Below are 23,944 nucleotides of genomic sequence, written 5' to 3'. Positions count from 1 at the left end.
ACACAATATACAATTTATAATACCCACACAGACCCAATATACAATGGTGAGGCTGGGATAATGCCCACGTGAAAGGGGAAGAATGAGCAACACGGGTCACTGAATTGTAACAATTTTGATATTCTGTGGGGCCAATATTGCCAACTTTATCCACATTAAAGAGAAGAAAAATTCCCTGATTAGGCTTGGTTCTGAAACCTGGAAGAGGTTCACCAGGGCAGGGACTGGCAGACTTTTTCTACAGGGAGCCAGATAGCATATATATATTTTTAGGCTTCTGCCGTGGTCTGGCCGCAGAGGGTCAAGGGGTCCCACAGGTGAGGGTAGGCGTCGGCGCTGGGTAACAGATGACAACACGCCTCAAAGGACAGTGAAGCTCTGTTCTGTTTATTGCAAGTACAAGCAAAATTTTTATATTTTCATTTTAGGTAGGGATTAACATTTGCAGGTGTATAGCATGATCAGTTAAGCAGAAAAAATCAATACAAAGGTAACCAGGAAAAGTACAAGAATTTCTATAGTTTTGGTAACCAGGAAAAGTACAAGAATTTCCATAGTTTCAATTATATTATACAAAAATTGTTTTGAATAGGAGAACTATTAATCAGACAACTTGAAATAACTCTATGTACAGGGTTTGAATATCTTATTGTTTATTAAAGGTCTAAAATTTGGCATGGGGCAAAAGGTACGCTAGACCGAGCAGAGGTTAGGAAATTTATTATAAGGCCTTTGTGATGTCTTAGCTATTTATCTTTCTGTCCAAAATGTTTCTCTATGTACTATGGACTCTAACTCCTTGGTAATCGTATCTACGTGTTAGTATCTAACAAGCTTCTCCTGTTTCTATGTCTACTAAATTCTAATTAATATATATTCCTGTTCAAGGTAAAGGAGGGGCTGCTACTCCAACAACTTTTAGACATTCAGGGGCTATTTCATTAGAGGGGATTAACTTGGGGGAGCGCTCTGGATAATTCTGGCTCCCTGCCACCTGATGTTAACTTGTTCTGCATCTGCTTAACTGGGTCAGGGAAGGAAACATTCTTCCCCTTGGACTCACTGGACATTGTGGGCCTTTCCTCCTCTGGGCCCCCAGAGAGGGTATTATTTTGGGGAAAGGCCAAGGTGGCATAGTTCTCAGTCTGACCTAGTTGTCGATCAGCTCTGAGAATGGCCATCATTTCTAGGAGATTTCAAATTATCAGAAAAGTAAATGTCAGAACACCAAGAGACAGCAAGAACAGAATCAACACTATATATCCACTTATGCCACGTCCTCCAGGCCTGAATATGCTTCTCTGAAGCCATATTCCCCACATGCGGACTTTGTCAGACAGCATGGCTGGAGCTGGAACGGGACGTGGCGGCTTTGTGGGCCAAATACAGCCTGTCACATATTCCCGTTCTTTTTCACAGCCGTTTAAAAATGTGAAAACCGTTCTTAGTTCGGGGGCTGTCCTTGTCCATCGTTCTTCACAGGTGTCTGTGCTCTCTAACGTGTCCTTCTTTCTTTTTTAAAAATATTTTATTTATTTATTTTTAGAGAGGGGAAGGGAGGAAGAGAAGGAGGGAAAAAGACATCAATGTGCGGTTGCCTCTTGCACACCCCCTACTGGGGACCTGGCCCACAAATTGAACGGGTGACCCTTCGGTTCACAGGCCAGCACTCAGTCCACTGAGCCACACCAGCCAGGGCACGTTCTTCCTTATCTATCTCACTCCTTGACCACATTTGAAGAGAGCTTAGAAAAATATGTCAGCTTTTGGCTACAGAGCCTTTCTACTGGTAGAAAATTGGGAATCTGGGTTTTTTTTTGCACTTTGAACAGTCTTAGTCTCTTTTCATACAGGCGGGCAGCACTTTTACTAATACGGCTGCCTCAAAACTTTTGTGGGTTTCCCATGTATTTTATTCCATGCACTCACGTACCACGTAAGCACCACAAATCTTTCTGAGGTATGCTTAGCTCTCCAGACTCAATGCCCACTACTTTGGTCATATCCGGCTGCTGCGAGACCCATGCCCTCGGCATTCCCAGGAGCCTGTGACGGCCCCTGTGATCTCTGCCCCCAGCATTAGTCCTGAGACTGCATTACATTATATGGCACAGGGGAGATCATTCAGGTGCACCCAATCCATGCATGGCAGCCCCTTGAAAGCAGCTTTCTTTGGCAAGGAGCACAAGGGATGTCAGAGAGATTCAGAGGATGAGAATGATTCGACACGCTGTTGCCTGCTTTGAACATGGAGGGGACCACGTGCAAGGACCAGAGAGTGGCCTCAGGAGCTGAGAGTGACCCCTGGCCAACCAATGATGAGGGTCTCCCCACTATTACCGCTAGATGCACAAAGACTAACGCTAGAAACTCATGTTATCCATCTCACAATGACAACATGCAGTAGTAACTGCAGGTTCAAGTGTCTGCTGGGAAATAATGTTAATGCGACATGTATCAAGCGCTTACTTTGTGCCAAGCTCAGTGATGGATGGCTGTAGGGAAACAGATGACTTAGCACTTGCCCCGAGGGCCTGTAGTCTCATAGAGGTGCTTACACAGCGTGATGAAGAATGAATTCTTTCAGTATTATTCTCCGAGGGCGTACTCAGCGCCAGATGGAGGGAACAGTGCTGACGCGGACCTACAGTGGTCTGGTAAGGCGGGAGGCACACATCACCAAAACCCAAGGCGGAGTAGAACCTACCCTATAGTCAAAAGCAGCGGCGGAGGCTGGGCACGGTTGTAAAGAGAACAAGGCCATTAGCACCAGCACTGGGGTGTTGCAGTTCTCAACTAGCTTCAGGGAAAAGCAATTCCCCCTGGATTGAAATCCAGACCCTGGGTAAGCCACCTACTTGGTCGGTGCATGAAAAGATTCTAACAGTGCCAACTTGATTTGTTAATTTAAGACTTAGAACGTTAGTACTTAGAGCATGACACAGCAGGCGCTAGAGTAAGCTATTTTACTACACCGGTGCAGAGAAGGCGACAGGTTAGATGTGTTAACTCGGGCGGGAGACCTCACCGAGCCTGAGCGCTGCTGGGCGACAGGAGCGTGCACGTGCGAGCGCGCGTGCCAGTTCACACCAGCGGCGTGACCGTAAAGGAGCTCCGGCGTGTCGTAAAGGGGCCGCACACCAGCAGTGCCCTGGCAGACGGCTGGGAGTCCATTTTGGACGCCGCCTCGGCTGCGAAAGTTCGAAGAACCTGTTGCTCGTAACAGTGGCGGTTCCACCGAGACCAGCCCCTCGCTCGGCGCTCGCTCTCGGCCGGCTGGCCTCTCGAGCGCGGTGACCCGGCTGCCGGGCGGCGAGGGGCAGCTGCGGACGGCGCGATGCGGCCTCTGGACGCCGACGAGGAGCGGGAGCCCGAGCTGGACTGGGAGAGGGTCCTGAGCCCCGCGCTGCACGCCATCCGCCAGGACGTCACCGCCCTCGAGCGCGAGCACGTGCGCGCGCACGTGAGAGCCCGCCGGAAGCTATTGGAGATCGAGAGCCTGCTGGACGAAATCAAGAGCGAGGTGGAGGCCTCGGAGGAGAGCGCCCTGGACCCCGCCCGCAGCCCGGGAGCCGAGGCGGAGGAGCGGGTGATGAAGCTGTGCGAGAAGGTGGAGAAAAAGGCGGTGGAGGCCGCACTGATGGGGAAGCGGATCGTGGAACTCCACCAGCAGATAGACAGCTACGAGTGTTACTGAAGGAAGCGGGAGCAGGTGCGTCTTGGGGGGGGTGGCGGCTGGCTCGCTGGAGGGGGATTTGTAAGGAATGCCCTGCCCAGAAATGCATCGACGCTGGGCAGTGGGAGGCGGTGTGGGGCCTGGGAGGTGACTTTAGCTTAGATATCATTTTACTTTTCTCATGTTGGCGATGAGAAGTAAATAGTTTGGTGGGCAGTTTGGGAAACACACAGAGGAAATATTTGCAGAATGTGGACCAGCTCAGTCACTAAGGTGCAAACCTAGGTCACGGGGCAAAAGAAGAGACGCGAGGGAGAGTCGTGAAACTGAAGTCAGGCAGGAAACTTGCAGATACTTCGGTGAAATTGCAGCGTCTCCGGATGGCCCTGTGGCGAGTGGCAGCATTGCGCCCGGTGGTTGGGTGTGCATTGTGCTGACGCAGCTCCCCCGCTTGCGTTCTAGGTTACCTGTTGCTGGGCTCTGAGGCTGGTAAGGAGGACTGACTGCTTGGAGAGGACGAAACCACGAGGCTGTCTTTCCCTCGCCCCTGTTTTTGTGTCTGCGTTTTCATCATGGTAAACGCACCATCTCCAGTACCATTCTGGTAGATGAATTCAGTATTATATTGTCATATGCAGAATATGATCGTAAGGTGTATTCGGCTTGGAAAAGACAGTTTAGATACGTTTTATTTTCTATTAAATGCTCTTATGTTAAAAAAGAAAAAAAAAGAAACAGGACCTAGGTTGGAAGCTGCTTTGTGGTCATTATTGTTTTTGTGACTCGTATTTTTAAAGTTTGCAAGTATACACTTGTGCTTTGCTATTTTTTTATGCTTCCTGGAATTTGGGGACCCATGAGAGACTTGAGGTCAGAGTTCTGCAAGAGAGAAGGCGCACCTTGGCTGCAGCTGCTGAAGCAAGACCCCAAACCCAAGTGGAGGGTGTGGAGACCTCTTGGACACGACTGAGGTGGCCCAGAGGACGGCTGGGCGTGGAGGACGGTGGTGAACGAATTTTGGGACTGTGCAGTCCGTCAGATCAAAGGAAGGAGGCTGTGTTTTTTTTTTTCTTTTTTTTCAGAACTGTAATATTTCTGTGGCACGTTAGTTGGTGCACATCATGTAACCCGTCTGGTGAGTAACCTAGGCTAGCGGATGAGTTCGAGTTACTGTGTGTGTTTGCTGACTTTTTGGTATAATACAGTCACGCATTTCAGGGGTTCTCTGCCAGAATGCACCTAACCTTGCGGGGTGGGGGTGGGGTTCGGGGAGGAAGGATGGAGCTGGCGGCCACAGTGGGCCCCGGACTGATCGCTGGAGGCCCCTTTAGGCGTAGGTGGTTCCCATCCTGGCCATCAGACCTCAGGCTTATGATGAACTTTATTTCCCTGGGAGAACAGACGCTGAAAGCCAGTTTCTAGAATCTTTGTACCAATGACCAAAGCCATTGACTTGGCCAGGAAAAAGGTGAGATAAATAAATTTCTTTCAAAATGGGAGTTGCTCGCTGATCATTATTGTGAAGTGGAGGTCAGATGCATATTTAGTAAAATGTTCAAAAGCCCATGGAGCCGGGAGGTGGGTATGAGCAGCAAGGACTGTAGCGGGAGGGGAGGGGGCAGAGCAGGAAGGGGCCTTCTGGGAGAATCTGGCCTGGCCCCGCCAGCAAGGAGCTGAAGTCCACGTGGTCACTTACCCCTGGGACGCTGTGCCATTCCACACCACTGAGCACGGGCTTCTGGGAGAGGCGATCTAGCATCCGAGGCAGGCTATGAGTGTGCAGTGGCAGTGGGCTCCCCCTATGCTGATTGTGGGTCCGGCACAGCCCCAAGGCCTGGCACCTGGCTGGGCGGTGCGCAGACCCTGGGCTTGTGTGCGTGGGTCTGACATTTGCAGGCTTGGAGTGAGCGGGCCACGGTGAGGCAGGAAGTAAGGTTACGTGTCAAGTCATCACTAAGTCCGGCAGGAGAAACAGGAGGGGGTGTCACCGTCCACACCGAACAGGCAGGTGGCACCTTGGCAGTGACTCTTCAGCAGAGGCGCGTGGGACACACAGGGATATCCGGGGAGGTGTTCCAAGCAGGTGGGAAGAGTGGGGCACCCAGGTGGTAGGGGCCAGTGGGAGATGGCGAATGGGAAGGAGCGGGCATCTGAGTGACAGGGTGTCTGACCACACAGGAAGAGGCTCAGTGGCTGCTGCTTCAACCACTGACTGGGAGTGGAGCCAGGGTGGGAGCCGGGAGCCAGCCAGGGACACTGGTCATTGCAGGCACTAGTCTGTGTGCCTGGCTCTCTGAAGGTGTTGCCCAAGGCACGTGCCGAGGGGCTGAACGGGGACCGGCAGGGGGCTGGCCCTGGGTCCAAGGCTCGCTGCCTGCGCTTCTCCAGGGTAGCCGACTCACCTGTCAGACAAATCCGGGCAGTTTTGCAAGTGCAAGGTGGCCCTGGGAATACTCGGGGACCACAACCATATATAGGCCGGGGCTGCAGCTGGGGTGGGGTGGGGGCACTGAGAAGGGAGTCAGCTGAGCATCCGGAAGTTGGAGAACGCTTTTCAGACCCACTGCCCCTTGGTCTGGGCCTGGAAGCATCAGCACCCAGGCCCAAGGGACACAGGTGCAGAACTGGCCCTTGTCCAGCTGGAGAGGGCTTGTGGGTGTTGGGAGGGACCTGGGAGGGACCTGGGAGGGGAGGAGGGAGGGAGGCGGTGTAGCCGTGGAGGCCTTCCTGTGACTTTGAGGAGTGTGTCCATTCTCCACCTGGGGTCTTCGCGCTCTGGGACCTGAGGCCCAGGGGTGTACCGGTCCCTTCTGAACTGCCGGCTTACTTGCACATTTGACAGGAAAAAGTTGTTTTTACTTGATGACATACCTCTGGCTAAAGAGGACTCACTCTTGGGGCTGCTTCTGGACCCCCTGGAGCAGAGCTGTTCAAAGTTCAAGTGCACCTGAGCCCCTGGGGTCCTACAAGAATGCAGGTTGTGGTCCTGGGGTCCGGCCCCTGCTGCTCTGCGTTTCTAAGAGGCTGGGGTGATGCCGCCCTGGGGTCGGGCACCACATGGAGGGCAGCTCCTGGGTTTGCTAAAGACTGAGGCAGGGCGGCTGCTTGGCGGAGGGGACCGCCAGGGTGGCTGTGGCAGACGGGCAGGGCCGGTGTGGGGTGGGCCCACAGAGGGCATCGGTGGACGCTTAGGGTCCATTGTTTTGTTTGTGTACTTTCCTATACTTACAGCACTGAGTAAAATACTACAGTAATTATCATTTTATAGTAAAATAGTGAAAAATGGAAAAGAAGGTTATGGGTAAGATGTTGACAGTCTTCAAAACGGTCGCCCCGCTGCCCGCTGACTCTGCAGTCCTGCCTGCGGGTCTGGGGCTTCGTCTGGGAATGAGGGGCGCTGGCGCTGCAGGCAAGTGACCTGGGGGCTGAGCACTCTCTCCCGCCGTGTTCTCACCACTCTTTGTGAGGCCCGTGCCCCTCACTTTGTGGGTGAGAGTGTGGGGGGCAGAGAGGAGCAGCCTCCTGACCCAACCCACATGGTAGGGTGGGGGTACGGCGGGAAAGCCGGGTGCTGGGTCCCTTGGAGCCAGCGCGCCCGCGCCCTCATCCCTTGGCTCCTCTGCTGGCAGCGCTGCCCTTTGGGGAGTGGCCGTCCCACCAAACCCCGTTCTGGGAGGAGGAGGGGTGAGCTCCACTGGGGCTCCAGGTCCAAGGCAGCTTCTCCATGAGCTGAGTTCCAGCCCCTGGCTCCGGTGCCCCCCCCCCCACCACCTCCCACGTTCTGTCTACACCAGGGGGGTGGGCTGGGCTGAAGGCCCCTTCTCCCCCCTTGTAAAGTTCCTGGCATGTTGGACAGGAAAACTGAGGGGAGAGTTTAATCTCCCTCTATGACGAGTCCCTGTGGGAATAAACGTGAACTAAAACTACGTGTGATGTAGGCATTTTCGGATTCAAAGTAGACCAGCTGTCGTCTCCTTTGTTTAAAGGTTTCTCTTTGCTGCGCTCCACGGGGGTCCATGTCTTTAAGGGGGTCCACGTCTTTAAGGGGGTCCATGTCTTTAAGGGGCCCCCTCCACATTTCTGAACGAGTTAGGAATGCTTAGGGACCGGGTGCTGGTCTCACCACACAAAGGGCTCCAAGGTCCTCCAAGGTCCCGAAGGACAGAGGGGTGCAGCTTGCACTCGATGGCATTGACACCTGCCTTGGGACCCACGCGGGGATTCGGGACCTGCGGATCGGTCTGCCCTGACCGTCTTGCCCGTCCCAAGTGGCCAGAGCTCCGGAGCAACTGCAGTTCCCACATTTTGTGTTTGACCTCTAGCCCCCTCCCTGCCACAGGGCTCCAGTGTCCCTCGGCGGGTCCTGGGTGACAGCAGTGCCTTTTGTTCTGAGTGACTTGGTAGGCTTCCGGGTGGGGCTGCTCGCCCACCCAGAAAGGTTACGATCCTGCAGCCGTGACTACAAGCCTGGCGTGTCCCGCCCATCCCCCACTCTGCAGAGGGGACAAGGGCTGGGGACGGAGCTGATAATCGCTGCCGCCCTGTGATGAAGCCTCTGTACCACTGGAAGGCTGCTGGGCCAGGGAATGCATGCCCGTGCCGGGAGGGTGGGGACCCCTGTGCCGCCTCATTTGTCTGTTTGTGTCCTTTGTACCACACCAGTGAACGGGTGTTCCCCTGTGCTCCGAGAGCCGGCTAGCGGGGCGTCAGACCCAAGGAGCGCAGCGTGGGGACCTGAGTCACAGCTGGTCTGTCAGAAGGACAGGTGACAGCCCCAGGCTTGTGATCAGTGTCTGATGTGGGGGCAGCCTTCTGGTGCGGACCCTTGTCCTGTGGGGCCTGGCGCCGCTTCTAGGCAGCTGGTGTCCAGGGGGTGCTGGGTCCCTTAGACCCGCACACGTGTGTGCCGTGCGATGTGATGTGACGTGGGGTGTGGGAGTGAAGGGGAAACACGGTGAGTTTTTCTCCAGGTCAGTTTTAGCCTCCTGTAATATTGGACACAGCTAAGTGTCCAATAGTTAGTGGGTGAGTTGTAACAAAACCGAAAGCTCTGCAAAAGTTCAAGTTTAGGTAACTGGTAAATTACACCAGTAATGTAACATTCTATTTTCTTAACTCCTTAGTTTTAAAACAATTAACCATTAAAAATACATTTTAAATGTATTGTTAAAATTAAAATATATCACTTAATAGAGAAAATTCGCACTCACCCAACCCTGCGTTTTAATTGCAAACATAAGTTGGAATCCCGAGTGGCCCCGTGGGCTGCAGACCTCAAAGCGAGGTGTGTGTCTTCTCCTCACGAGGACCCTGCAGAGCATGGGTGCGGCGGCCTCCAGCTGGTAGCAGCGTCCTCCGGCCCTGCGGTCGGAAGTTTCCGAATCGACTCCTGGGTAGAAGAAATGCTTGCGGAAGGGGAAGCATCGTTCGAATGAGCCAATACCAAGCTTGCACGTTGTGTGGGTCTCCTGTGGCTGTTCCGACAGATGATCACAACCCGAGACCCACCTTCGGCCCATGGCAGGTCTGGAGGGAGAGGTCCAATGGGGAAGTCGGCAGGCTGTGGGCCTCCAGAGGCTTCCACGGAGGATCTGGGCCCTTGTCTTCCCCGGTTCCTACAGGCGCCCCTGCCCTTGGGCTCCTGGCACCTTGCTCACACTTCCACCTCCTTCCCTGACTCTGACCCCCTCCTCCTCTTACAAGGTCACGTGTCCCCATGTGGATAATCCAGGGTCACCTGTGTCATCAGTCCCACCTGAAAAGTCCCTTTGGGCACGAAGGTGGGTGATCCCAGCGGTAGGGGTTAGGACTTGGACACCTGGACGCGTCCCTCAGCCCTGGGCGCACATGTCCCCAGAGGGGCTCTAGCCGGCGTGTGCTGTGGGTGGGAGTTTGCCACTTCTCTGGCTGTGTGAGCAGCTCCTGAGCAGTGGTGACGGGCAGACCCAGTTGGGTTTATTGGCCTTGAAGGCCCCCTGGACATGGTGCGCTTCATTCTGCCTGTCTCCTGGTGAGTGCCCTGCCCTGGGCCCACTGTGGCCCCCACCCTGCACGCGTTTGCCCACCGTGGTCCCCCCAGGAGAGCTGTAACGGTTTCCTTTCCCGTCCGTCCAGACTGGCAAAATCAAAGGTGCAGCCCTTAGCCAGTTTGTCCTCCTCCAGCAGCCCCAGGGCGACGTCAGCTGAAACCGGGCGTTCTGCTGCATGAGCGCCAGCGAGGCGGGAGCTGGCGTTCCCTCGAGTCTGAGACGCAACAGTGCGTCCTGCACCCAGTGAAGTGAGGCGCCGCGGGGGCAGGAGTGGGAACTCGGAGTGACCGGCTCGGCTCTGAACCCTGCGGGGGCGGGGAGCAGAAAAAGGGATTTATTTGTCTCTATGCCCCTGGAGGGGTGCTGGGGGCCCAGTGGGGGCGCAGCCCGGGGATACCTGTGAGTCGCCTGGGGCGGGGCAGGACTGAAGCCACTCGCACACTGTGGTGCTGGTGAGCCCGGGCCCCTCTGCTAGTCCCGACGCAGTCGCGCCCAGTTCCAGGGCTGGGAGATGGCTGCTGTCCGTCCCTGAGGTCGTTGGGGGTCTGGCAGGCCGTCCCCCCTGCACCACTCTTCGTGCAGTTTGCACCCAGCTGGTTCCCAGGGGCTCCCACCACTGTGCTCCTTCCGATTTTCTCTTGTATGCTTCTCGGGGGCTTGGACAGCCCCACAAAACCAAATTTGGGGGGGGTCAGAAAGGGAGGGGTAGCGGGGATGTTCGCTCCACCCCAGCTTCTGTCTCACACGTGGGAGAGGAGGGAGGTGATGGGTGATAAAGGCCCCTGGGGCTGGCGGGGTGTAACGGTGGTTTTCATGCCCCAACAAACAAATACAGTGTATCCATAATGAACAGGACAAAAAAACCCAGGGACTGAGTACTAACAAACCCGAAAGTCCTTGTAGAAACTTCGGACTAATGAGGGGAAAAGAGAAGAAAACGAGTAAAACAAAAACCGGCCAGTTGAAAAGGAGGAGAAAACCCAACAACAGTGCAGTAAGAATCAGTTCAGGGGAGAGACGCCCTCGGTCGGCGAACACGCCGGCCCGCCTTCCATCTCGGACACCGGTGAAGCAGGCACCGAGCTCTGGGCACCGCTGTCTGCAGGAAGCGCCCGCAGTGGAGGGACGAGGGGAGTGGGGGAGGGAAGGGGGAGGCAGTGTGTGTGGCCAGAAGCAGGAGGAGCAGGAGGAAGATGCGCGTCCTGTGGGACGCAGGGCTAACAACCCATGCGTTGCAGCCATCGTCTCACTGTGTTCGAAACGCTCCAAACGTAACGGGCTAGAACCCGAGTGGCCTCTGGTCACAGTTCCGCAGGCACCGGCAGCGCTGGGGAAGGGCCCGCCCTGGCCGGGTGAGCCAGCGGGGCCCGGAGGCGCTCACGTCGCGGAAGGGCTTCTCCGCCACGGAGTCCCCCCTGAGGAGCCACGTCCAGGCCGAAAGCGGCCGCCTGTGTGGGGAGAGCACCCGACCCCACCGCAGCCAGAGGCGCCCGTGGGGCCGAAGCCGGCTCAGTCCAGACCGCGGCGCAGGCTGGGTCCGGCCCGGGTGCCCTGGCGGGTTAGGCGTGACTCTGGGTTCGTTCTTTCTGTTTTCACTTTCACCTGTATCATTGTCACATTCTTGTATTTTTTCTTTTTTACATTTTTAATATTTTGTGTGAGAATAACAATATATGTGTAGGCATGTCATCTATGTAGTACGTGTTTACATAGGGAGCAGATCATAGGTGATATACAGGAAGTCTGCTCTTTATAATGTACCACATGTGTAACCCTAATAATACACGATGTTACAGGGGACGCACATGGGACCATCCACCGGGTCAGGAAATAAGGCTGCGCCAACACCCCCGGAAACTGCCGCGTCTCTTCCCGACCGTCCTGCCGCTCTCCCCTCGACGGAGCCCCCTGTGCCCTTGGTTGCCAGTCTCTCTGCTTTTCTTTATTGTGTTAGAGCTGTGATTACGATCCTAAGTAGCCTGGTGTGTTTTGCCCGTTTTGAACCCCAGGTGAAGGGAGCCCTCGTTATCCCTCCACACGCACCCCCGCCCGGGCTGGCCTGGTGGGGACGCGAGCTCTGATTGCTCCGGGTGGGGCTCCCCACCTGCAGTCGGCGCCGGACGACCTGGGGCCAGTTACGAGACACTGCGGGGCTCCCTACAGTGGCAGGTTCCTTTGGTCTGAGGTAGGGCCTGATCATTTGCGTTTAAGTAAAATTTATCTTTACTTTTTATTTTGGAGTGAGTGGAAGGGATGGAGGAAGGGATGGAGAAGGAGAGGGAGAGAGACATCCATGTGACAGAGAAACACCCACTGGCCGCCCTCCGCGTGCACCCCACTGGGGACCAAACCAGTTCTGTGCCCTGACTAGGGGTTGAACCAGCGACCTTTCCGTTTGCAGGACGGTGCTCAGCCCACTGCGCCATGCCGACCGGGCTGTCCACTTGTCTGTGATGGGCTGATCTGCATTTCTAACAGCTTCCCAAGCGATGCTTGGACGACTCGTCTTGGGGCCCATCTTGGAGACCCACTGTCCCCTTGTTTGTCCATGCTGCCGTGGACGGGTCTTTGGGTCACTTACAAATTGCACGATGCCACGTCGTACTTGGTGACCAAGGTCTGTTAGTCCCACCTGGTCCTGAAAAAGCAGGGCTCGGGCACTCTGTGGAGATTTCCCTGAATGTTTGGTGCCTGGAAGTCTGTCCACATGTGGCCATACACGGAGACACAAGCTGCGCCCTCTCGGGTCACAGTGAGTTGAGCTGGGCCTCTGAAGACGCGCTGGGGTCTCCGTCCCCAGGACCTGTGAGTAGGACCTTCTCTGGCCGTGGGATCTTTGTGGAAGTGATCAAGGTGGGCGAGGCCGTGCTGGAGTGTGGGGGGGAGTCCCACTCCCCTGTGGCTGGTGTTCTCGTGAGAAGAGACAAGGCAAAATGGCTCTGGGGGTAAGGAGCCAGTAACAGATGGGAGTGAGAGAAAACCAGGGTTGCCAGGGCCACTGCGAGCTGGAATTGAAGACAGAATCCTTCCCAGGAGCCCTGGGAGGGAGCCTGGCCCTCAGGCACCTTCATTTTGGTTTCCTGGCCTCCAGACCTGGGGGACAACCCATTTCTGTGCGTTAAGCCCCCAGTTTCTGGCACTTGGGTGTGGCGGCCCTGGGGCCCACGTACAGAGGTGCTATGAAAGTCGCTTCGTTTTCTCCGGAAGACATGTCCAGTGTATTTTCTGAGCCAAATGGTGGTCCCTTCCTGCAGACCCATCCAGCCTGGCACTCGGGACACCCTCCAGTGTTTCCCTGCTGCCTTGTCCCTTGGGTGGTCACTGACGAGGCGCCTCTGTGTCCCTCTGGTGTCAGCCCGTCCTCAGTGGTTCTCGGAGAGGCTCATTAAGGGCTAAGAAACGGCACAAAGAGAAGGTGAGGCAGGCTCTGGCCTACTAGTGAGGGTTCTGGTCGCACAGTTAGGGGAAGTTGGTTCTGCATCATTCACGCAGGCCCACAGCTGCCTCAAGGCTGGCAGCCCCGGGGGCCCTGCTGCCTCACGCCCCCGAGAGCAGGCCTGCCCTGGTGAGAGGCCCGAGGTCGAGGCACCTCCCAGTAACCCATTTTTGGGAACAGCATGCTGTTCTGCCACCGCAGGACTATCGGTATGCTGGTTTCCAGGGCCGCCCTAATAAAGGACCACAGACCGGGACTTGTTTTCTGCAAGTGCCAGATCAAGGGCCAAACCCTGAAGGTCTGAGACACAGCTGAGCGTCAGGCCTCCGGCAGACAGACCCTGGGAGCAGTGGCGGGTCGGAGGCAAGGGGAGCTGGGGTTCCTGCCGCTGGCCTGAGAGGGCCTGGGCGTGGGTGCAGGCCTGGGCAGTTTGCCCATCACAGCCAGCACGAGCCCCCAGGCCTGTCCCACTGGCTCTAGAAGACAGGACGCGGTGTCGCAGGCACTAACAGGCAACAGTGCCTGCATGCTGGTCCTGCAGACTCCCACTCCCGCATTCAAGGAACGGCCAAGCTGTTCCTTCCTTGAGATCATGCGGAACAGGTCACGCTTTGCACCCTTCCCCTGCAGCCATGGCCTGCTCAAGAGAGGCCCCAGGGGCGTGCGCACACCTGACACACAGGGGGCTCCGTGTGGGGGCCACCAGCCCTGCATGGGGAGACCCTGGTGGGTGCTGGCCTGGCTGTGGACAGTTGGCTGCTCAGACCAGAGTCTCTTTGGGCTGCCGTACGAGACCTGCCCCTAGGGAGCGCTGTCCCCGCAGTGGAAGGCCACTGCTGGTGAAGGGACAGCGAGCCTCTGTGGTTGTCACAGACCCTGCTGAGACTTGCCCCACCCGGGGCCCTTCCAGCCTCCCAAGAGAAAATGCACGTCTCTTGTGGAAGCCCCCAGTTCGTGGTGTGTCTGCCAGTGGCCGAAGTAGCTGTGGACTGTGGCCACATCATGTAGGACTTGGCTCCAGGAGACAGTGCCAGCTGCGGGGACCGCCCCAAGCACCAGGAGAGTGTCGACACACCAATTGGCAAAGGGATGCCGGAGCGCCCTGGGCAGAGGGAGCATGAAGGTGTCCAAAGATCCGGAGACATGGGTGTGGGCTGTGGCCGGGCAGACGAGCCTCGGAGGATGCCCCACTCACTAAGCAGGGCCACCTCACCACACTCTGTGGGTCACAAGTGTGTCACAGCGCACCCAGCTTCAGTGGGAGAATACACAGACCCCATCTCAATGGGAGGAGGTCAGGGTTGTGTCCTGTGATGTGCTCCCTGCACCGGAGACCTTGTGTGGCCATCTTGGGAAATAGACCAGGGACACGCTTATCAGACAGACACAGTGGCTTGACACCACACCAGTCATTGGTTCCTCATGTCCCAGTCTGCTGACAGGGTCCGCAGGGGCCTCCGTCAGTGGCTCTGGGCTCCCGGAGGTCCTCAGAGGGCCCGCCGTTCAGCCACCCTGGGAGGGGAGCACTGTCCCATGTCCTGGGGCTGGAACCAGGAACATGGCCCCCGTGGGGGAGGGCGGGGAAAGATGGGCCTGGCGTGCGTCCTGGAGGGTCACGAGGACACAGGTGGTGGGAGACACTTTCCTTGTCTGCATCCAGGGAGGGTCTGACAGGGGGACCTGGGGGGACCCAGACTTGTTTGGAGGTGGTGGTCTCGCGGTGCCTCGGCTCTCAGGCAGTGCACCCCAAATATGGGCCCCCTCTGTGGGGGCACAGAGGTGGCTCCTGCTGACACTCTCGCCCCTGCGGGCCGCACCAATGGGCCCTTGGCAGTCCCCCAGGGTGGCCTGGGGACACAGAAGCTGCCACCTCGGTGCTCTGTCTCACTGAGTCCACGGCTCCTCTACTGCCACCCCGTTTTTCTGGATGTGCCGCTGGAGTCAGAGAACATTAGTGCTGTGCCAAGGTCCCCATCCGGGGACTCCGGCCTAGTTCCGAGTGTTTTCGACAGTCTTGCTCCTGTATTTGCTGTGTGACCTTGGGCAAGTCCTTCTGACGACCAGTGTTCCTCCTTAAAGTGGGGATACCAGTCCCTGCTCCCTGGGCCGGACGGGGGACGCCCTGGGGGAGAAATAGTCGGGGCGGGGACCGGACCGCGGCAGGCCCGGTGCCCTCGTGTGCCTGCGCGTCCTCAGGGCCTCGGGCAAGTCTCAGCCAGGACCGGCCTCGCCGCGCCGCACCTGTGGTCCCCAGGTCTCTACTCGGTCTCAGGACACGGTTGGGCCACATGGCACAGCACAGACAGGTAACCGACGGGGACAGGTGTGCAGGGGAGATGGGAGCGGAGGAGGCCAGGATGCAGAGCCCACACACCTGAGCTCTCAAACTGGCTGAGATGCTGTCACCTGGGCGCCCACCCAGTGCCCTCGGAGCGCATCTTGTGCCCAGCACATTTTCACCGGCCTTGTTTCATGCTGTCTCCTGACCGATCTGTCCTTCGAGAGGATGAGAGCCGAGGTCTCGTCATCTCGCTGGTACCAGGGGAGGCACTTCCAAGCCGAGGACTGAGTTGAGTTTTGTAGGGCAAACCAGGTCCGGGAGCCCAGCCCAGGGGGTGCAGAGCAGATGCCTAGGAGCCCTGGAGGGGTGTGGGCCCTGGGGTGAGGAAGGGGCACTCCCCGGCTCCAGGGATGTCTGCCAGGCTGCTGGGGGCGGTGGTGTGTAGGATTTGGCTTCAAGGTGGACAGCAGTGTCCCTGGACACAGGGACAGGATCGTTAGGAGCTGTTGAGCAAGCACCCCCTCCTGCAGGGCTCAGGTGACACTTAGCCCGGGGCATCGTGCCTCCCAGGCCACTTCCTCCCCCATGGGGCCACCACCCAGTCTGCTGCCTGCTGGCAGACTAGCCGTCCCTGCACCTGCCACCACCGGCCAGGCACTGGGATGGGGCCACTCCGCTGGCTGCCCCTGTTCACACAGCTGGTGGCGTGGCGGCTGTCGGGCGCCCGGCGCGCGGACCCCATCAGGGTCTTCGTGGTGCCTCACAGCCACATGGACGTGGGCTGGCTCTACACGGTCGAGGTAGGTGCCGGGCACCGTGCCCCGGGCGCTCCTGGCGCTCCACCTGCGCCTCCCTGCTGGGTCCCCGGTGGGTTTCTGGTGGGGGTCTGCACCAGCGGGGAGGGGTCTGGTTCCAGGGCTGCCTCTGGACCGCTTCCTGCCTGTGAACCTCGGTGTCCCCACCAGAGACAGGGAAAGTGGCAGGCGTGGAGGTCAGGAGAAGAAAGAGGGCGTCGGCCAGATCAGGCCACGGCTGGGGCTCGTCTGCGAGGCACCCTCTGGGCCCCGGTCCCCTCTGCAGGGTGGCCTGGGTCTCAGAGAGGGCGCTGCTTCCCCCTCTGCCCCGAAGGCTTTCCTCCCGGGCGGCCTCGGGCTCAGTCCCTGACTTCCTTCAGCCTGTTCCTCCAAGGTCACTTTCTGGCGAGGCCTCGCAGGGGTCCCTCTGAGGTCTGCCCCCTCCCCCACATTTCACCCACTGCCTGGTCAATGGACTGCTTTCCCCACTTCAGGGGGGGGCTCCATGGCTGGGGGAGGGGCTCCCCCGGTTTACCACTGCCATTCTCGCTGTGCCTGGTGGACACGCAGCATACTATTTGTTGAATCAACAAACGAATCGGCACAAAGGAAAAGCGGGCAGGTCCCTGGTTTCCTTAGGTTCTTCGGTGGGGGTGGGGCGGGGTGGGGGGTGGTTGGCTCCCTTTGCCTCAGACTCTTCTTTGGAATGAGAAAGGAAATGTGCGACAGTGAGCAAAGACCCTCCGTGGCTGTGGATCGATGCCTCTGCAGAGGACATGAGCAAGGGAGTAGCCAACCTGAGAGAGAGAGAGAGAGAGAGAGAGGGAGAGGTGGGGAGAGGACTGATGCGGAGTGTTCAGTCTGGTCCTGGGCCTGTGGGAGCCCCTGGGGGTCTCGGCTCATGTGCAGGTGGAGACGGCTTAGGGGACGGGAGCGTGCTTGTCACTCCTGCCCCCCCAGTTACAGAAGAGGAAACTGAGGGCCAGAGAGGGTGGGGCCTCGCCCAAGGTCGCTCAGGAAGAGCCCTGGAGCCTGCTGGCGGCCTGCCCAGGGCTCTTGGCCTGCCTTTTGCCCAGCCACCGGGGTGCACCATACACTCGGAGACCCAGATGGAAGCGGCTGGGCTCCATCCATCCCCCAGAGCCCCTGCCTGGCGGAGGCAGGCAGGTGACCCAGGGACAATCCAGGGGTGCTCCTCTTAGCAGCAGCTCTCAACACACCCTGTCCTGTCCTGTCAGCCCACGAAGCCCCCAGGAAGGTGCTTGACTGTGCTGTCCCTGATGGCACCCTCAGGGACAGTTAGCATGCTGCTTGCTCTGGACACTGTCCTCAGAGAGCTTCACAGTTCCAGTCATCCTGTCTCTCCGCAGGAGAGCACGTTCTCTCCACGGGCCAGCCCTGTTCTCTCTGTCCCGGCCTCCCCGGAGTCGGGATGTGGTGGGGAGGCAGAGGGACGAGCCTGTGCAGGTGTCGCTGAGAGGCAGGGCCCAGGGACACTTGGTCACGGTGCCCCCCGCCCCCCGTGGTGGCCCTCCCCAGGAGAACATGCGGGCCTATGCGGCCAGCACGCACACCACCGTGGTGCAGGCGCTGACCCTCAGGAAGCACCGGCGCTTCGTCCTGGCGGAGCAGGAGTATTTCCGGCTGTGGTGGGACGGTGTCGCCTCGGAGATGCAGAAGCAGCAGGTGACTGACTCCGTGGGTGGTGACGGCAGGGCACGTACCTGTCCCGATCGGGCGTACAATCCGGCTGTGGGTGGTGACAGTGCTGGGTTTCGGGCTGTTTGTGAGAGTGAACAGTGTCCCACCATGCGCTCAGCTGTGCCCCGGTGCGGGGCGCCCCTGGGTGTCCCTGAGCCCACAGCATCTTCCCTCGTTTCTGTGTCTGCACAACCCCCATGGGCCTGGGACCTGGTGACTGGCCAGGTGCCACAGTTCCTGTGGTTTATAGGTGGCAGCAGGTTGGAGTCACACGTTGCAGGAAGTCAGGGAGGCCCCTCTCTGTGGAGAGGCGGCAGGGCCGGTTCAGCTGCGGCCACCTCTGGCTGTGCCCACAGGCGGGGACAGGACTCTGGTGCTGGAGGTCCCACACCCGCGGGTGGCAGTGACTTCCCCGCCTCAGAGGGGCTGTCCTAGAAACACACTCCACCCCCAGGCACCAGCCTGCCTTCAGCGCAGCCCCTGGCCCTGAACGCCAGGGAGGCGAGTGACTTGCTGGAGGAAGTGGCGCTGAGTGGGCGGAGCAGGGGGTCCGCCTGCGCCCCTGGGGGGCTCTGAAGCTGAGGCGGGGGAAGGGGGGAGCCTTGGAGTCGATGGGTGCGTGCCTGGCACTGGCCTCCTACCCTCCATGTTACTTCACTGAACCCTGCCTACGGCCTGTGTGGCGAGGACAGTCACCCGCTTTACAGAGACGGCCCAGGCTCAGAGAAGGCACAGCAGGGACTGTCCTGTGGTCGCAGAGCTTACACGTGACAGGTAGTGTTCTGAACCAGACATGTCTGACAAAGTATGTTTTCCCAGGTGTCCAGTGAAGGGTCCGCACTTCCTTCCGTGGACACCCCCAAGCCCGGCCGTCTGTCTCCTGTCCCCACCGCACGCCTGGGGAGGGGCGGGTCCCGGCCAAGCCCTGAACCGGCTTCTCAATGGCCCAGCTTGCCAGAGGCGGGGATTTTGTCTGCTTTCTTCAAGGCTGAGTGCCCACGGCCTGGATGGGGCCCAGGGGGCGGCAGGTCACCTGTAACAGCACCCAGGGAGGGCTCATTCCAGATTTGCTGAGCGAGGGCGGTACAAACACTGCGCCTCCATAACGGAGGAAGTGCAGGGCAGGGGGCGTCACGGCCCCGTTCGCTGGTTATTGCTGTCCCGTCCTCCCATTCATTCATTCGATAGTATTTAAGGACAAAGAAAAGGAACATTAAATACTATCAAAGGAACATTCTTTTTTTATTTTTTAAAGACATTATTTATTTATTTTTAGAGAGAGGAGACAGGAGAGAGAAAGAGAGAAAAGCGTCAGTGTGTGGTTGCCTCTCGTGTGCCCCTGCACTGGGGACCTGGCCTGCAACCCAGGCCTGTGCCCTGACTGGGCTCGAACCGGTGACCCTTTTTGGTTCACAGGCGTGCACTCAATCCATTGAGTTACACCAGTCAGGGCTAATGTTCTAACATTTAAATATGTTGGAAACATGTTGGACAACATGAATCAGATGAAGGTCTTCTGAAAAAAAAAATCTTTCAGCCTATCATGAGAAAAATCCACGTTGAAGGATGTTCTACAAGGTAACCCGTGATCTTCCAAACGGCGGGTCCCATAAATGACAAGGACGGGCCGAGGAGCCGCCCCAGAGTGAAGGGGATGCAGAGAGGTGGCGACGAGAAGCGGCACCCACTCCCGGTCGTGTCCCATACAAATGAGACAGTCGTGGAGCCATTGGCGACATGCGATTGAAGCCTGCGGATTAGATAGCAGGGTGTTATGTTGAATTTCCCAATTTTTATTATTACACTATGATTAAAATCATCCTGTTCTGCCCTGGCTGGTGTGGCTCAGTGGACTGAGTGCCGGCCTGTGAGCTGAACAGTCACCAGTTCGATTCCCAGTCAGGGAACATGCCGGGGTTGTGGGCCAGCTCCTCGGTTGGAAGCACGTCAGAGGCAACCACACATCGATGTTTCTCTCCCTCGCTTTCTCCCTCCCTCCCACCTGTCTAAAAATTAAATAAATACATAAAGAATGAAATCAAATCAAATCATTTTTCCTTACAAGACACGAACCGAGGTACTGAGAGGCACTTGCAGACTCGAACCCTCGGTTGGCTGACGTGAGGCCGCCTGGAGCAGGAGACAGGGGTCCGGGAAACTGGGAGAAGTGCTAAGCCACGAAGACTCCAGGGAGCGGATGCACAGCGGTTCTTTGTGCAATCCTTGCACATTTTCTCTAACTTGGAAATTCTTTCAAAAGTAAAGTATTTGGAAAATATTATCAAGTAGCCGCCGCGGCCGAGCGCTGCCGTGGGAGGCGGCCCCCCGAGCTGACCCGCACGGGCGGTGTCCTGCCTCTGTGGAGCGAATGCAAGCGAGGAGTTTCAGGGGCGGCACCGTGGGACACTGCAGGCACGTCCCCGCGGGGCCTCCCCAGCTCTGGGGTTGTGACCCGGCTTTTCCTTTCTGCCCACTGTGCCAAGATTCGCCAGCTTCTGGCCAAAGGACGCCTGGAGTTTGTCACTGGAGGCCAGGTCATGCATGATGAGGCTGTGACCCACTTTGATGACCAGATTCTACAGCTCACAGGTACGGTCACCATTCCCCACAACCAGGGTTCCTCTGGAGCCACCATCTGGGCTGGGACTTGATGTCTGGATCCAGGCTCTGGGCCTCACCTTCCCCTTGGAGCCAAAGACTGAGACAGTGGCCGGCTGGTGGCACAGTCACACCTGTGCTGCCACTGCGGGCAGGGGCCGAGAGTATGGGCTGGAGGCTGGGAGGCCTGGCTGGATCGGGCTCGGCTCATCCCCAGCCCCGTGAGCTGGGCAAGGCGTGTCCCCTCGTGGCGCCTCTGTCCTCCTCCTCAAGAGGGTTTGATGGTAATTCAAAGAGACCATGTAAGTAAAGTACAGTGTCCCCGAGCAAAGACTCATTAAACGGTCAAGGCCATCACCACCACCATCACCACCACACCACCACCATACCACTGCTGTCACCACTGCTGTCACTACTACCACCACCACCCGACACCATCATCACCACTACTGTTACCACCACCACCACCACCGTCACCTTCTTCCCCGTCTCCACCTTACCGTCCCCACCCACCTGTCAGTGGTGGTACTTCCCTCACTTTCAGAGTCAGCCGAGGAGTCTCATCTGCCAGGAACCCCCCTTTGGGTCTCCACAGTTCCTTGCCACCTCCCTCTGTCACCCTGAAACCACAGGTGGCCTCCATCAGCCACATGAGTCTAACTGCTCTCTGGGGCTCCAGGGCTCAGCTCAGGGTCTGGCTGAACAAGTGTGGGGGGTATGGCCAGGATGGGGGGGGTTTGGAGGGGGCAGACTGGCCTGTCCTGGGGCACCCTCAGCAGGAGCAGCCCTGGCCTCTGACCTCAGCCCACTGAGTCCTCTGTCCCGAGCACCCCCGGGCTACCCCTGCAGGCCAGACTTAGAACACAGCAAATGTGGGGCAGTGTCCCTCTGGGATGGGAAGGGCCCCTTCTCCGCAGTGGGCCCCACGCAGCTCCGTCTCCAGCACCCCCGGGCTCCTCCTCCCGCCTCACTCAGCCGGGCCTCTGGCCTGTGGTGGCTCTGAAGCTGTGAGTGAACCCATGAGTGGTGGGACGGTCTCAGATGGCCTTTGGATTAGTCACCCAGTGCCGGAGACCCTGCTGGCCGGGAAACAGGGCACCCAGTGCCATAGGAGGTGGGGGGCCCACCCCTGTCCCCAGCTCAGTGGCGATGCTCTCTCTGCAGAGGGACACAGTTTTCTCTATGAAACATTCGGGATCCGGCCGCAGTTCTCCTGGCAGGTTGACCCGTTCGGCGCATCTGCCACGACACCCACACTGTTTGCCCTGGCCGGGTTCAATGCCCACGTCATTGGCCGGATCGACTATGACCTGAAGGAGGCCATGCAGAAGACTCGGGTGAGTGCCGGGTGTACCCGTGCTGCCCTTTCTGGCACCCCCTCGCCACTCAGTTCTCTGTGTCCCCCAAAGCCCCTGACCTCAGGTCAAGGTCCCGCGCAGAGTCCCCCTCCCCGGCAGCAACGTTCTGGAGAGCAGTGGTAACCTGCCCAAAGGGGGGAGGGCAGTGGGCAGGCTGCCAGACAAGTAACACTGTGAGCCCCGTGGAGGGCCACACTGAACACTGAGCGCACTTCTGTGTGTGCCAGCTTGTTGCACCCACAGGCGACTCTGTGAGCTGGGCATGGCTTCCCTCTGTTTCCATGGCCTGGAATCAGGTCACGGGCGAGTTAGAGAACATGTGTGGGTTCCAGAGGTGATGCTAACAGAATCAGGATTTTATCCTTGCTTGTAACCCTGAACACTTTCTATCCATCTCTACTATAAAACATAGGCTGCCCACTTAGTGAGAGGGGATGAGTTCCCTGTGGCTAGAGGCATTCAAGCAGAGCTTGTCTTACAGGTGGCCCTGAGAAGGAGCTGGGGTGAGTGAGCAGGCAGGCTCCTTGGGAGTGCAGGTTCACAACCTCCTGGGGGCTGAGATGGGATCTTCAGGAGGAGGTAGCTCGGGACCAAGGGGAGGGTGGTCAGAGACCCCTCTGGTGGCTGCAGGAGGTGGAACCGGCCTCCCTGCTGGCCTTCAGGCCTCACCCTGACCCCTCCTGGTGCGCAGGGGCTGCAGTTCGTGTGGCGAGGGTCCCAGTCCCTGGCGGCGCAGCAGGAAATCTTCACCCATGTCATGGACGAGTTTGGCTACTGCTCGTGAGCACCGTCCCCATCTCAGATGAGCCATGACCTTTGCTGCCCCCCCGAGGCGGGACAACCCTAACCGCGGGCTGGCCAAACCACACCAGAGGCCGAGGCCACGGGGGAGCCCAAATGCTCCTTCTGTCTTTGGTTAACACTTTGAGATTTTGTTCGCCATAACTTTTTGTTGTTTATTTGCTTTTCTAAAACATCGCCTTGAATCTCACTGATGTTGACCCTGAGACCTGTGGCAGCCCCTTTCATTTGGTGTCCAAGGCGAGCGGTTCACGTGCCCACCCAGGCACAGCCCTCACCCCTGTTCGGGTGGGCTCAGAGGTGCCCTGAGAGAAGTGACCTAATGAATTCCATGTGACCCACATGGTGACATGAGACACAGAGGTGGTGGGCTCTGTGTGAGGGCTGAAGTGACGTGGGCCCAGGGGAGCGACCTGCCCGAGGTCCCACAGCTGGTGAGCATGGGCCCTGGATGGGAGCCCCTCAGCCGGCCCACCTCGGAGCTGCCCGTCGCGTTGTGGGGACACGGGTCCCGCAGGGTCTGTGGGCCCCAGCTGCCCTGCGGTCTGGCTGAGCCCTGTTGGCCCCCCGAGATTGCAGGAGGCTTCCTTTCCTGGGGTGGGGCCCCCCACCCCTTCTCTCCCGCAGGTCAGGGTTTTCCTGGGAAGGTCGGGCCCAGTTCCCAGAACCGCCCAAGGACGGGCTGTACGCGGATGCGGACGAGCCTGTCACCGCGCACACGGTCGAGAGGTACTCGAAGGCCCTGGTGGAGGAGGTGAAGCTGCGGGCCGCCTGGTTCCGGACCCCACATGTCCTCTGGCCCTGGGTAAGTGGCGTTCCCACCTGGGGGCCACACCACAGCCCCGGACGGGGCCACCCTGGGCTCGTGTCCACTCTGACCAGGCCTGCCTCTGCGATCTATCCAGGTGCTGGCCAGGCGGCCGCCCTCAGCCCTGGGAGGTCCTCCTCCCCTGCCCACCCCGGGGGCTCCTCCTGGACTCACCCCCCCCCGCCTCCCCCTGAAAACAGCCCCTTGCTTAGGGCTCTTCCTTTTTCACTCTCGAACGCCTTTCTCTTTTTCTTTTAATGACATCTTGATTATAATGATTTTTTTTTGTTATTACATTTTTCTATAGGTGCAGATACTAATTAAAGTATTTTTTGAAAACCATAAAACTCCATATGTTATGTCAATAGGCCATTATATGACATTTAATCTAACTACACATGTAATATTATGTCCATATAACTTTAGATGAGACTTGAGGCACAGACTTTTATTTTATTTTAT

At 57.9% G+C, this 23,944-nt stretch overlaps 2 protein-coding genes across 2 annotated transcripts in view; both read left to right on the top strand.

Moving 5' to 3' along the window:
* Positions 1-3,158: 3,158 nt before the first annotated feature.
* LOC119035589 (putative MORF4 family-associated protein 1-like protein UPP) lies at positions 3,159-5,175 on the top strand. The gene is made up of 2 exons (XM_037126983.2): positions 3,159-3,712; positions 4,139-5,175. The coding sequence occupies exon 1, from the start codon at positions 3,338-3,340 to the stop codon at positions 3,695-3,697; it is 360 nt and encodes a 119-aa protein (XP_036982878.2). The 5' UTR covers positions 3,159-3,337; the 3' UTR covers positions 3,698-3,712; positions 4,139-5,175.
* A 10,909-nt stretch (positions 5,176-16,084) lies between these two features.
* Positions 16,085-23,944, top strand: part of MAN2B2 (mannosidase alpha class 2B member 2) — a 29,780-nt gene continuing 21,920 nt past the window's right edge. Inside the window, exons 1-6 of the mRNA XM_053672419.1 lie at positions 16,085-16,222; positions 17,756-17,902; positions 20,401-20,506; positions 21,680-21,852; positions 22,565-22,653; positions 23,302-23,479. Of these exons, the coding sequence (XP_053528394.1) occupies positions 16,085-16,222; positions 17,756-17,902; positions 20,401-20,506; positions 21,680-21,852; positions 22,565-22,653; positions 23,302-23,479 (831 nt within the window). The remainder of the gene's footprint in view (positions 16,223-17,755; positions 17,903-20,400; positions 20,507-21,679; positions 21,853-22,564; positions 22,654-23,301; positions 23,480-23,944) is intronic.

The sequence above is a fragment of the Artibeus jamaicensis genome, unplaced genomic scaffold, assembly GCF_021234435.1.
Source record: "Artibeus jamaicensis isolate MK-2021 breed Jamaican fruit bat unplaced genomic scaffold, CSHL_Jam_final contig_76, whole genome shotgun sequence".
NCBI classification, from domain to species: Eukaryota; Metazoa; Chordata; class Mammalia; order Chiroptera; family Phyllostomidae; genus Artibeus; species Artibeus jamaicensis.
Note: the sequence above shows the minus strand (reverse complement) of the source record. Positions and strands in the feature narration are given on the sequence as shown.